General features: G+C 49.8%; 1 protein-coding gene across 26 annotated transcripts; it reads left to right on the top strand.

Moving 5' to 3' along the window:
• Positions 1 to 5,172: 5,172 nt before the first annotated feature.
• LOC125538998 (uncharacterized) lies at positions 5,173 to 10,462 on the top strand. 26 transcript variants are annotated; one of them, XR_015617013.1, is made up of 10 exons: positions 5,173 to 5,750; positions 7,019 to 7,116; positions 7,227 to 7,315; positions 7,396 to 7,476; positions 7,876 to 7,927; positions 8,397 to 8,485; positions 8,569 to 8,640; positions 9,086 to 9,233; positions 9,641 to 9,738; positions 10,131 to 10,462. XR_015617013.1 is itself a non-coding variant. In XM_087544467.1 (9 exons), exons 1-8 carry the CDS (start codon positions 5,210 to 5,212, stop codon positions 8,618 to 8,620), a joined length of 885 nt encoding a protein of 294 aa, XP_087400593.1. In that variant the 5' UTR covers positions 5,173 to 5,209; the 3' UTR covers positions 8,621 to 8,640; positions 9,086 to 9,972. The 26 variants fall into 26 exon arrangements, 10 of the variants coding, with proteins under 10 accessions (XP_087400593.1, XP_087400588.1, XP_087400587.1 ...); XR_015617014.1 differs by lacking the exon at positions 9,641 to 9,738; XR_015617011.1 differs by having other exon boundaries at positions 9,086 to 9,738.
• Positions 10,463 to 14,546: the final 4,084 nt, after the last annotated feature.

Below are 14,546 nucleotides of genomic sequence, written 5' to 3'. Positions count from 1 at the left end.
TTAGAATGAAGAGGAATTAGAAACGTGACCTATGTCCAATCAATAATTATTAGAATGAAGAAATTAGAAACGTGGCCCCTTCTAGACAAAGGTATATTCTACACTAAGAACATACATCTACACTAAGAACACACAATTGAACAAAGAGGAATTAAGCATTCGTTACTCCAGTAATTATCCCCAATACCAAAATTGTAGTTAGCTGTATATAGGTAGAGATGAGTAGGTTAGAAGGAAGAATCTCTGATGTAAGTGGCAAATGTCTATAGTGTACAACCTATTGTCACACCCAATTAATTAAACAATATAAAGAATTGAAGTAGCGAGTTCCTGCAAAGCACAGACTACCAAATTAGATGTAAATAGTGTTCAATCAGAGATGCTCCGAGGTAAAATATGACAGTTCCCTCAACTTATTTCCAATTGGCGGATGGAGGCTGGCAAAAAACAGAAGTAAATTCAATAGGAAATTCTAAACCTTGCAGGTTTGAAAGCCAAGCTCATTTGAAAACAAAGGTGGGAATGAGCGCTAATCTCGACCCTCCTGCATAAGCGTACATGAACCCCAACACAAGCTTGTCACTATAATCACCACTTCTGTGTTAAAAAACAAAAAAAATGCAAGGCACGAAAGGGAATGCTCTAGTTCGATAGAAGCGACAGGACCACGATGGATTCAACAACCTATCATGCCAATGGTCAACACACAGAACTGAAATGTACTATCACTTCCGTACAACTGAGGGTTTAAAGATTACACTGCAAGTACACAACATACAAGGATTTAACTTTTTCCCAAAATATTTTATGGATTTATCAGTCAATCCACAAGAAGGGTAGCTTTAAACCCTAATATTCTTATTTTATTCTCTGTAATAAATCCAATCAAGCAATTTATTTTGTAGCATTGATCAAGTACTTCCTGTAAGGAAGCATACATGGTGGTTCAGTCTGGCACATACCACAGTAGGACCTAATTGGTCCAATTCCACTTCCCCACTAGTCGCCTTTGGCAAACAAACAAAAGGCAAATCAATATGACATTCATTTAATTAAACTAATCAGATAACGTAGCTTTTATCTATGGACGATTTGGTTCACCTCTTCTCATAGCACTTAAGAATGAAACTGAATACTTCATCCAATGATCAATCCAGCTACCATGTCTAGCTATGCTGATGGTGATCAAGTTCAGAACCCTCATCATTTCCTAGAAGCAGAAAAAAAATTCAAAGAGACGCTATATGCACAGAAGTTTTGGCAAGATAAAAGTTTCAGGCCTAAGGGCATTTCCAGCCGTTCGGCCCCCCAGGGCGCCTAAATAGAGCGGCCTGGGGGCGTGCCGGCGTTAGTTCGGCCCCTGGGGGCGACCTAGCTCCCAGTCACGCCCCCAAGCGCCGGCCTCAGGATGCGGGAAATTTAAACTTGGTCGTTCCCGCTCTCAAAAGATGCTACAAATCCGGCGATCGGACGTAGTCTGGCGTTACAAAAAACAGAGCGCCGCACGCCGCAAGTTCGTGTGCGCAATGATTCACTCGGCGGGGTCGGCTCCAGGCGTTGGCGGAGTCGGCGTGCGCGGGCTCGGCGGTGTCGGAGCTGCTTCGGTGTTGGGCTGTGTCGGCGCGGCTTCGGCACTGCTGGGCGGCGATGTAGAGGCGTCGTTCGGGCTTGGCGTCCGTGTGGTCGTGGGCGCGGGAGCTTGCGTCGTCGGCGTTGCCGTCTGCATCTGGTTCAGGATGAGGCCGCGCTCCGCCATGTACCACGCCCTGAGCTGCTCGTCGTTGCTCTGGAGCATGTCCGCCCCGCCCATCAGAAAAGCCATATCGGTGTTCCTCTTCTTCACGGCGACGTTCGTCCGGAGCAGGTCGAGCTTGATGGCGCTGTTCTTCATCAGCGACGACCACCGCGCCTCGGTCTCCTCTTCACGTAGGACGGCCCTGGCCTGGGCGTCGGCGAGGCAATGCTCGATGGACTCCTACACTCGCGCGGTTGCCGCGTCGGCGTTTTTCCCCTTCTTTGCCAATTTGTGGCCGTCCGACCGCCCCTCTGATGCGTCCGGAGTCGTCGCGTCCGGCTTGTATGTCTCCTTGGCCTTGTCGAGGGTACGTCAGACTTCCGCCCACTTCTCACACTTGTCAATGCGCTTGTAGACGTGGAGGTGCTTGAAGTCGGCGTCTTGGTTGTCGCACTGATACATGGTGAACATACGCAGCAGCTGCGCGGAGGAACAAACAGTGGCGGGCGGCGGGCGTTGACAACGAAGAGATGCGGGCGAACGGCGTGCGTACCTGATCCTCAACGCTGGCGCCGCTCTCTGGGCGAGCCGCGACCTCCTCGACGATTCCATGCCATTTGTTGCACGCCAACTGGATACGCCCCCAATGGTTCGCCATCGCCTTGGAGCCGCGCTGCATGTAGACGCCTTTGAAGTACGGGTCGACGAGCTTCCGCTCGTCGAACTCGGCCTTGATGCGGTCCCAGTACGTCTCGAAGCTCTGGTTCGTGCCGATGGTCGGGTCGATGCAGACGACTTTCCATGCTTCGGCGAGGCATTCCTCCTCCTTGGATGTCCACTTGATGCGCGCTTCGCCTGTCCTAGCCGCCCGCTTCTTCTTCTGGCGCCCCTTCGTCGGATCAGGAGCTGGCTCCTCCTTGTCCTCGTCCTCGTCCTCGTCCTCGTCCTCCTCCTCGGGTTCCTGCGCTTCGTGCGCGTCCTCGCCGTAGACGTAGCCGAGCTCGGCCTCCATGTCGCCGCTGAGATCCACTACCTCGTCCTGGGTTGCGAACCCGGGAGACGCGGCGGCCGCGGTCGATCCTGTCGCGATGATGTCGTCCATGTCGGCTCCTGTGTCGTCCGTGTCGCCGAGGTGCGAGAAGGGCAGCGGCCCACGGCGGAGATGGGGCGTCGGTGTGGTCGCGTAGGCGGCGGGCGGCGAGTAGTTGTATGGAGGGTACTGCACGCCGACGAAGGCGGGCGAGGGTGTGCGCGTCGCGGGGTGGCCATGGGGGAAGGTCACGTTTGGGTTGAACCCCCCGTGCGTGTCGCCGTCGGCGTAGCCGGGCGACGATGATCCCTATGGAGATCCAACGCCTTGCTGTCCACAGGGCGCGTACTGGGCGTGGCTGACGACAGGTGGATTCATCATCCCCGCGTGGTCGATCGATGAGGAAGACGCCGCCGCACGCGCCGCGTTGTCGCGGGCCTTCTTGGCAATGGCCCTGTTCCGCCGGTCGGTGGTGACTGCGTCGCGTCGCTGAACTTCCACCCTCCACACGGCGTTCGACATGCCCGGTGGCTTCGATGGCGGCGCCCTCGGCTTCCTCTTCTTTGGATGGGCCACGGTGCCAGTCGTGGTTGCCGTCGCGCGTGGCATGGCGTACTTCTTCGGCGGCATGGCGGCGACTGGAAGGCGAGCTGAAGGGGGTTTGGCGGGAGAAAGGGAGGGAATGGCAGGAGGAAGGCGAGCGAGCGAAGGAGATGCAAGGGAAAAGCGTCAAGAAGCGGCGGGAAAAGGCCCTCGGGTCGCCGCCAGGGCGGGCCCACGCGCCTTTTTCGCTTGTGCCGGCTCCCCAAGCGCCCCCCAGGGCGCCGGGTTCGGCCTGGGTCCGCCGGCACCAGTTTTGGCCCGAGCCGGCGAAAAACGGGCTTCTGGGGGCGCGACTGTGCCATTTTTTGGCGCCGGCGCGGCAAAATCGCCTGGGGAGGGCCTGTTGGGGGCGCGGCTGGAGATGCCCTAAATATGATTCTCTCAACCTTTGTTATTTCTGAAAATCTGCATTTTACATTGATTAAATATTACAGTACACGACTTATGACAGGCAGAGAGGAGTGCAAATGGGAGGAAGGGCCTGAGCTTACCTCTCGGCATAGTGGAACAGGCAGGGGTAGAGGTAGACGGGACGAGTGTCTTCAGCTCAAGCGGCTGCGCCACCATGTTCTTGACCGCATGCGCAGCAAGCACACACGCACGCAATTCAGTCACCGGAATCCGGGTGAGACAAGACAAGAAGAGAGGAAGGGGGCGGACTTGCGGGAAGAGGTAGGAGACGTCAAGGTCTTGCGCGATGAGGGCGAGGAGGTGTTTCAGCGCGTCGAACTTGTCGCCGTCGGAGCGGGATGCGAGGAGCGCCGAGACGGCGGCGGCGTTGGGGTCGCCATAAAGGTGTGCGTCCGTGGCTCCGTGCCCATCCGCACGCCACCCATGATGTCATCTGCTGGACCTTGACGGATCTGATGTGAAGGAGACGGGGACGGCCAGGATCCGTTCGTCGCCGCCGGCGTCAGCGGCGAGTGTGTCGGTGGTGGCCGCTCGCCTCCTTCCGACCGCCTTTTGGTGCCTGCGGGATGTGATTCCGCTGCTGCTGCTGTAGAGGCAGGCTTCGGGCTGCTCCTCCTGCCAGAGGAGCAGCCGCGGGAGACGCGGACAGGAGGGCGGGCCGCGGCGATGGAGATAGCGGAGCGCTCCGCCTGGATCTCCTCCTCCGCAGCGATGGAGATGGACAGGAGAGCAGGCTGCCGCGATGGAGGGTGAAGGAGATGACGGGGACGCCCACTCGCCGTCGCGCAGCACGGCGGCGTGGTCGGAGGAGAGGAGACGCGGGACGGCGCAGCACGCCGCCTTGCCCTGCTGCTGCTCCTCCCCGCTGCCGCCGCCGCCGTGCTCCTCGTCCTCCCCCCCCGCTGCTGCTCATCGTCGTTGGGGAGGGAGGAGGGGGCTTTGTTGCGGTGGATCTGGCCGCCGACGGCGTGGGAAGGCGGGTGGCGGCGGCGGCGATGTGGCTGCGGGAGGCGGGGGGAGGAGAGGAGGCGCGCGGGAAGGAGGGAGGGAGGCGGCTGCGGGAGGAAGGGAGAGAGGAGGAGGCGGCTAGGTCTCCGCCGGAGCGCCCCCCTTTTATACTCCCACCACGCGAAATGACCAAAATGCCCTGGTGGGGGCATGATATTTACATTTTACTGTCATTACTATTCATTTCAGCAGTGCCAGCTTCAGATCCGACGGCCCAGGTTCCTCCAGATCTTGATCCAACCGACGAAAACACATCAAAGGAAACGATCCGACGGCCGAGAGTTGCTGAGCTCTGAGAAGGCTCGGTGGAATATCCTTCTCTTATCTCTTGATGGGCGCAGTAAAGAACCGAGCAACGAGCGTGTGTCCACGTGGGCATCAGGGGCTGGCGAGGGCACTGTTTTGTCGCTCGATAATTTCTGATGGGCGCAGTAAAGAAGGCCTCACACACGCGGCCCAACCCCGCACTCCACGCTCTCTCCATCCCCACACGCAACCTCTCCTCTTCTCGTTTCTCCTCTGCCTCACCGCCGCCGCCACTGCTTCCCCTTCACCCCTACCTCACGGAAAACGGCGGCGATGAGGAGGGTCGGCGCTTGGCGCATACCCGCGCCCCCGACCGTGGCAGCGTCCTCGCGGGGCCAGGCTTCCCGTCCGCGCCGCGACGCCGCCGGCAAGGAGGCCTGGGCTCGGACAGCCTCCGCGGCGTCGAGTGCGCCGGTGAGGTGTCTGGGAACCGCGTGGCGGGGAACTGGCGCTGCTTCTGGTTGTGGGTTCCGGCGACGCCAAGCCGTACATCTGAGCCGCCGCCTCCAATTTATTTCCTCCATGTTTCAGCTCCAGGTGTCACGTGTGTCCTTCATCGGCTATCCCTCCTTCCGGTTGTTGCCGCGTCCGCCTGCTGCGGGTCCTCCGTGTTCGTGACTGTTGTGTCGGCGTCGAAAGAATTTCTCCTGCAGTCAGGTATCGCTCCCAACACAGGCGTCTTTTTTTGGGGGGGTCGATCAAGTTTTCCCTTGTTGGCTACCGATTTCATACGAGCGCCATCACCATGCTGATTGTGCTACTGGTAGGGCTCTCAGTTGGGTTGAATTTCAGCACAGACCCTTTTTTTTGCAAGCAAGAACCGATGAGCCTAATTGAAATAGATCGTTGGAGTAAAGCTACATCCGTTTGGTTCCTGAAGGAATTAATCAGCTGGTTACACAGTATTTAGCATCGGCCTACGGTGCAGGATTTGTTAGATTTATTTTCTGTGTAATTTTTATTTGTCCAGTAAGAATCAGGTTAGTGTTGGTACCGAGAGAAAAATAAACGACCCACAAAAATTAATGATATGGCCGTGGTGTTCCCCAGTTTGGTGCATGCCAAGGAAGGAAGTCCTGTATTTAGACCTGATCTTGTAATTATTTTGGTGCCTGCCCAGAATAGCAGTGTGCGCACATGTGGTAAGTACAGTAAGCCAACTCTGGTAGCTTGCTTAGTACTGGAAAAGGAATAAGCAGGTTGTGAGATTCCTAACAACCCTTTTTGTGTTGATCAAATTGGTGATATGTGCTAGCTGGGTATTAATAAAGATTCTCTGGTACTTTTTTGTGTGAAGTCTGTGTTTCTCAGTGTCGTTGCCTCGTGTGTTTCCGGTCTCTTCTGCTTTATGAATGAGATGGCTGTCATCTCCCATTCACGTTGGCCGCTTGGTCATGTGCGACTGTATAGATGGTTGTTGGTGTGATGTTGTTCGTTGGTTTGTTGTTGATGTTAATCTGCTTATAGCCTGTTTGTTGTTATGTCGTGGCAAGATGTGCTCTCGATGTCATGTTTTATTTTGATTTTTTGTGGTTCTAGCCGGTGCTTAATTTTTGTCCACATATTTATGGCTAAAGTCCATGCATACATACTCATGGATTTGATTTTGTGCTATGGCCCTTGTGAACAATCAAGCTATCAGGTGAGAATCGATTCGTGGCTCTTTCTTTTTTTGAACTGCTCATTATGTGGTTCCTCGGACTCACACTCTGTTCCCTTTCTTTTTGTACCTCCTATTTATGGGCTCACTTTTGTTCGTGAGTCGATCAAGGACCAGATGGGTGTCTTGTGCTCATCTCCGGATACGGATCTGTATCCTTCTCTGTGTAAGGAGAAGAAGATGAAGTGATATCGTTTTCTTCGTGGTTGCTGTTATAAATTTTGCTATAACAAGGTAGCTCATGTGTTGTATTCCTGTTTGGTAGACATGTCCTGCTTCCAAGGATTGTTCTTCTGCTCACAGGTTGCATTCCTGTTGCTTCACAATGTTTGTATTTACCATATTACTCCTCAATGCCATGAGGTCAGTCATCATCATATGTTCCTCCATATTTAACATAGTCATTTACTATTCTGTCCCTATTACCTCCAGTTCTTACATGTTTGTCTTTCATGGCATCTGTTGTCTTACAGTTGGGAGCAGCTCCAATTCCATCAGATGTACATGAGCTATATGTTGATAAGCTCGCGTATCAGTTGGCGGATGTTCTTGATTTCTTCAGGTAATAATTGGCTTCCTTTTTTTGTATTCTGTTGGTGCCTAAAGGAGTTCTCTGATGTTATTGTGTCATTTCTCTTGCAGTTTAGGGTCTGTGATGTGCATGGGTGTCACCGCCGGTGCCTATATGCTTATCTTCTTTGCAGTACGTGTTTGCACGATTAGGTATTAAAGCTTGCTATTTGACTTTGGCTAACAATTTGCTTTATATATTATCCTAGACAAAGTAGAGGGAAGGGTTCTTGGTCTGGTGTTGGTTTCACCTCTATGCAAAGCCCCATCTTGGAGTGAGTGGTTGTATAATAAAGTAATAATTGACACTTCAGTTTCAGCCATGAATTGTCAGTGCCTTATTTCTTTGTGTATACTGGCACTCTGGCAGTACATTGTATTCCATTTTAACCTCAAATACAATGTCCAGTTAGGCAATTACTAACTCCTATTTATATATATTGTTTGATTGTTTGATGGATTAATCTTGGTCTGAGATGTAGTTGTGAAGTTATTCATTTTCTTGGGATGCAATTTCTTTTGCTAATATGGGTTAAGCCTTGGTGGAGGTAGCAGTTGTTTGCAGATTTGCACACCACATGTTTGGCTTAATATCTTACTCAAGGTAAAGATTTCTTTTCTACTTGTAATGAATTTGATATCTCTTTTCTGCGCGCACAATGTTTCTACCTAAGAAATTGCTTATTTAATTCTGCTTAATCACAACATTATTCAGTCCAGAGGAATACCAGCCGTTTATGAACACAGCTGATGGCAATGTTCGTATGGATTCAAAAGACAAAATAGTGCTGCCAAAATATATTTTGATCACACCGCAATGTAATGTTTTTTTCCAAAGAACTGAGCAATGGTTTACATGGATTACTGAAAATATTATTAACAGAATGCCATGTCCGTCATAAGAACTAAACAACCTGTCAGGAAGTTTAATTATATCTGTTTCAAATATCCAAATTTCTCTGTTCTCAATTTTAAATTATGCATTGGTTGGCTTGTTCAACAGATCATGGTTAGACATTTTTGTTTGCAGCTTGTACAGGATTTACCAATCTGTATTTGGACTTGCACTGCAGGTGGTTGCGAATCTTGGGCTCTGTGTGTCAGTCTATGGCATCCTTGCCGTGGATTCATCTTTCCAGGATAGGGCTGCTCGACGTATAAAGTAATTTGTGCCATCATCTTTGCCATCTATTTATGTTTAGGACTGTGACATGTTACTACTTACTGATTCTGTATGTTGTTTAGTATATGCTCTGTACAAGATCAATGCCTAAAAGGGTGTCTGCATCGCAGTTGAGTTGGATACTTGAAGCTCGAGTATGTTTATGTTCTTTCCTATGCAGTTTCTTACTGTTGCATGTAACACCGGAGCCTTTCTTAGTAGTGCCAAACATTTGATTGATGTGTGTGCATAAAAGAACTCTTGGGATTGATACCGTAAGTTTGTCGCTTGGGTAATTTTTCTCTTAGACACTAAACTGTTTAATATAGGTTTTAAACAACTGCATCTTTGAATAGCAGTAGCTCCTCACAATTTTTCCTTATTTAACCGAGTATTTAGAGCCAAGATCCAGTTTGCCTTGTTGTAAGTTAATGTTGTTTACTATTTCTCTGCCTCAAGTGGGTAGTCTTGTCTTTTCCTAGCCAGTGTATTACTTATTTTGAATGACTCGCTGTAAATAGTACTACGTCAAACTGGATCAACGCAAACTATATTCAGTTATTTTTGGTACTAATCCATTGATCCTCTGTTTCATTTCAGAAGTTAGGGTGCCGACGCATCGGTGCCAGCCGCAGGGTTGTGACCTACGGGCGGCAGCTCAGGGGCATGCCTTGCTAGGTGCTCGCCTTTTCCTACATCTCTGTAGGAACACGTCAGGCAGGAGCTCAGCCCCACATCCTTGCTCAAGGTTTGTCCTCATTCCTACTTGGAATTAATGATAATATAACATGGGAACTGAGGAACGTTAGAGCAGCACAAATCTTCATAAAGAAAAACCTTAATTTAGGCATGGATATTGATCTGCAAATTTGAGGTAGAAAAATATTTATTTTCTAGGTACTAACTCGCAAGTGTTCTACAAATTCAGTGAATAAAAAAATGTAGTTCAAACATGAGATCGTAGTATCGTACTGACAGACACCCCTAATTATATTGAACGAAATGGCATTTTTTTGTGGGCAGGTAAAAGAGCAGCCCTATTTTTGGTAAAGCTTGCTTGCCTTTCAGTATTTTTGGTTACATTGTGTGCTTCCAGTTCCTCTGTTTTGCTCTGATTCGTTGATCTTCTGTACTGCCTCTGTATCAAAATATAAGACGTTCTGTATCGCCCCTCGGTGCCAGCATGAAGGCAAGGCAACCCTGGCTAATATGCATCTGGATGGCCTTCCCCCTTATACTTCGATTCACTATGGGTAGTGTTCCATCCATTGTCTCTATCCATTGTCTCTCTTTCGTTCTTTCTCTGAGAAATCTTAATTTCTAGACTGCAAGTTAGAATGTGCGAAACTGACTGTTTCCCTTGCTGGTTAGGGTTCTCATTACTAACCTGCATTTCTTAGTTTAGTTGTAATTTTATCAATAACTCATTGTTCTTACTCTGTGATTTGAAGTGTAACATTGCCTTTTTACTTCTAATTTCTTGCTGACATTGGAGTCTGGGGTTGTACTGTCTGTTTGCTTCATAAAAAGTTAATATTGAAAGGTTGTTCATGGTTATATGTAGCTGCCTAGCATACCATGATGTCATGATCCTGCTGTAAACTTAGACCAGACTATATTTATTTATTTTTGTACCAAATGATAGAAGCTTAGAGGTCTAGCCGTGCCCGGAGGAGGTCGTCCCCGGTGCCCGCATCCTCCTCGAAGAGGTCGTCCCCGACGTGTGGACATCAACCTTAGAGGTCACGCTGGGAGACAGGCGGAGGATAGGCAAGTTCGCCATTGCTGAAGGAGCACCAGTACCAAGTCTTCGACAAAATATGTAATAATGAAAGACAGTATGAGGTCTTATGATTTTACTCACACTACAATACTAGAACACCACTTCCAGTCTCTTGTTCTTGCTGCAGATATTCCTATATCTGTATGAAAAAATTTATATTCTGAAAAAGTGCATACAAAGTGGTTTAAATGTAAGGAGCTTGCACGTACATGTACAACCAAAATTAGCAAAAAGGAAGCTAGAAGGGGCGCTCCTCTATCTGGCACCGCCCAGATGCCACTCAGGAGGCGCACCGAGGGTGCGCCCTAACAGCTAGTGTGACATACAATCGTGGCCATATGTACCCGAATACGTGCCTCTTGCTCTTGACCATGAAGAACTTCAATGTTATATTAATCAGTAAGTTTTTTCATTCGGGCTCCTAGGAAACAAACCCTATAATTATTGTGCTATTGTCGTCACTAGACACTAGTCGCATACAACTGTCTGTGCACACTTTATATACTTGGTTTTGGTCCTTTTATGATCGAGTGCGAGGAACTATAGAGAAAGTAGCCACATCAAGAAATAAGAGAGACATGCTCTACCGGGCGTCTTCAGAGTTCAGTCGAATCCGGAAGTTCGTTGCGTTGGCTTGATGGATTTCCGGCCGTTCAATTTCGCTCCTGGACGATCTGGGCGCCGGATCGAATCCCGAAACTGTTGCAATGAATAGTTGCCGCCCCTCCTCGGTTCTCTTTCACTTGGCGGAGTCGTTCTGGTCTCGCTGACCTGTGGGGTAGCTCGCGTGTGGGTCCCGTTTGTCGGTGACTGGGTCTGGCAAAGCGTCCCGTGCGGCTCGTCCCGACGAATCCAGCAGGTAAATATCTTGCCACCGCCAGTAATTATCACAGCCCGCCGAGGGCATTTTTGGTTTTTCATGTCTTTGCACTGTGCGCGGTGGACGCTGGTTGGGTGAGGGAGTCCATGAGGTGGGGGCGAGCGGCTGGCTTGCCCTTTCATGCTCCCCATTCGTTCCCTTCTATCTGGTTCTTCTTCTCTTGCCGCTGACTCGCGTCCCCTTCGATTTGTCGTCGTTCTCAGGTGGTTCTCCTCCCGCTTGCCGCCGTCTCAGGTGGCTTTCCTCCCGCTGCCGCCGGCGCTCGTCCTCCTCGATTTGCCGCCGTCTCTTACCGTCTTCTTTGCTTCTCTGGATGCTTCACAGTTGCGATGGTCGCGTGGCGTGGGATCTGTCTTGCTCGAGATGAAGGACTTTATAAAGAGGTGACATTGCTCGACTATAATACTTTACCTATGCATGTCTGGTGCTTATGTGTTCCGAGATGAAGGACTTTATCAAGAGGTGACACCGCTTGACCATGCTATGATACTTAAGCATATCCGGAGCTTATATGATGCGAGATGAAGGACTTTAGTGAGTAGTTCGAGTAAACGCACATGAATAGTACTCTTATGGCTCGAGATGAAGGACTTTAGAGAGAGGTGACATTGCTCGACTATAATAACCATATCAATTGATATTTTTTTATTTATATCTTATGTTGGAGCATTGTAATCACCAAAGCGGGTTGGTGAGAACGATGCCGAGTATAGATAGAGAGATGGCTTTGCCCTAGTCGCGCTAATAGTTTTGGACTTGGTTCATAAAAAATCAATAATGTAAAAACTACAGTTGATTAGTGAAGTTTTTGTTACAATGTTTGTTTATAGTGAAGCTTTTAATTGTTCCAGTATAATGCGAGAAAACTATGACTTAATATTTTTTTAAGGGCAAGCCATAAGCTTTATTACGAAACGAGTTGGGCAATGTCGCCCATTACAAACTCAGCTACACTTGCTGGAAGAACATGATCAACAACAAGGATATCCCCCTCTTGACAGGCAAGTCCTAATCTGGCCATATGATGCGCTGGCATATTAGCCTCGCGCTTACAGTGGGCAAACACACACGAGGAGAACCATAATCTGGATTGCACTTTAATGTCTTCAATCGCTTGTGCTTGACGCGAGTAGTCGGGAGTTCTCTTGTTTAAGGCCTGTTCAAGCATGAGGGCGTCCATCTCGACCGTCAGGCGCACCACCCCCAGCTCTGCAGCAAGGTCCAAGGCTTTCTCCATTGCGTGCAGCTCCGTACTGAAAGCATCGACGGCATGGTCCATTCGCCCCGCCCGTGCCGCCACAACATCCCCTGTACTATCCCGGACGACGACTCCCCATGCTCCCCGCCCGCCTTCCTCGATGAAAGCACCATCGGCGTTGAATTTCAGCATGTCCTGTGGGGGCGGGTTCCAGTGAGGCATGCAGGCCGGCGCCGGGGTCACTTTGCAGAAACACTCCTGGAATTCTTCGGCTGTGCATGCAGCTCTAATGGCGAATTGTGTGTGCTCCATTGGCTTTTCTCCCTCTCTAACCTTGTTTCGTTGAGTCCACCACTGCCACCACATGGTTATGATCATCATCCGTTCCTTTTCAGGAAGCTGCCACAAGATTTCCAAGGTTGTATGCACACTATCACATTCTGCCAGCCGCTGTCTGGCATACTCGAGATCGAGACTCCGCCACACCTGCTTGACTTCGTGACATTCCACAAATAGGTGTTTTGCCGACTCGTTTCTCATGTTACACAGGAAGCATTTGTGATCCTCGATTCTCATTCCTCTTCGACACAAAATGTCCTTAGTGGCTAGTGTGTTATGCGCAAGACGCCACATGAAATGACGAATCTTCCCTGGGCATGGAAGTCTCCATATTCTCTTCCACTTTGCCTCTCCTCCGCCCTCAAGATTACCGGCAACAGGAGGGATCCCAACTCCTTGTACGGCTTCAGGCTCAGCAAGAGCCCTCTTTAGTTTATACGCCCGCTTAACCGAGAAGAGGCCCTTGGTGTCAAAGTGCCAAGCCAAAAAATCGACTGCTCCATCCCGAAGCGACATTTGGAGTATCAATCCTGCATCCTCCTCCCAAAAAGTGTCCCTGATCAGCTCCGTACCCCACTTGCCAGTGACTGGGTCGATTAGTTCAGAGACCTTGGTCAAGATATTTCCCCCACGAGGAGTGATGACCCGCCTAGACCATGCTCTGGGTATCCAAGGATCATCCCAAATGCGGATACTTGCGCCATCTCCAACACGCCATATCATACCTTGTTTAACTAGATCAATTCCGTGGATAATGCTGCGCCAAGCGTAGGACGTGTTTGTGGTCTGTCCCGCATCAAGGATGGAACTGTTCGGGTAGTATTTGGCCTTTAGGAGCTGAGCACATAGACTGTCCGGGTTTTCAATCAGACGCCACACCTGCCTGGCAAGCATGGCAATGTTAAAATCATGAATATCTCGGAAGCCGAGGCCCCCCCCCCCCCCGCCCTTTCGATCGTGCAAGTTTTTGCCACCCAATCCAGTGTATCTTATTGTCCTTATCTTGCTGGCTCCACCAGTAACGCGCAATCATAGAGCTTAACTCTTCATAAAAGGACTTAGTGAGATAGAACACTGACATAGCAAAAGTTGGAATCGCTTGTGCAACACCCTTAACCAGGATCTCCTTTCCTTGCCGAGAAAGTGTTCTCTCGTTCCAGCCTTGCATATAGTTCCAGATCCGGTCCTTCAGGTAAGCAAAGGCCTTCTTTTTGGACCGGCCGATGTACACGGGAAGCCCCAAATATTTCTCGTTATACGCCTCGCTAGCAATCCCCAAAGCTCCTTTCACAGTACCCTTCGTTTGTTCGGTGCAGTTTTTACTGAACATGACAGCAGATTTTTCATAGTTGACACACTGGCCCGAGCATCTCTCATATACTTGGAGTATCCGCTGTAGTTCCACAGCTTCAGCATCCCTGACTCGCATCAGGAGGACCGAATCATCCGCAAAGAAAAGATGCGAGATGGATGGCGCCCCCGGGCAGATTTGTATTCCTCCAAACGAACCACGCTGTTGGAATTCGTTTAGTAAGGCCGACAGTCCTTTAGCAACAATGGCAAAAAGATATGGTGAGCTTGGGTCGCCCTGCCGGAGCCCTCGAGAAGGTACAAACTGCCGAGTGAGTTCACCATTGATTTTGATACTGTACTTTACCGAAGTTACACACTTCATCACTAGCTTGACCCATCTTCTCGCGAACCCCAACTTGTTCATCATTGCTTCGAGGAAACCCCACTCTACCCGGTCATATGCTTTGCTCATATCCACTTTGATCGCAGCAAATTCCTCCTTCCCCGACCGCTTGTTCATCAAGAAATGTGAAATCTCATAAGCCATAAGGATATTATCAGTTATCAA

Source organism: Triticum urartu, chromosome 2A, assembly GCF_056163025.1.
Source record: "Triticum urartu cultivar PI428250 chromosome 2A, HENAU_Tu73, whole genome shotgun sequence".
Classification (NCBI taxonomy): domain Eukaryota; kingdom Viridiplantae; phylum Streptophyta; class Magnoliopsida; order Poales; family Poaceae; genus Triticum; species Triticum urartu.
This window is presented reverse-complemented; position numbering and strand designations above follow the sequence as displayed.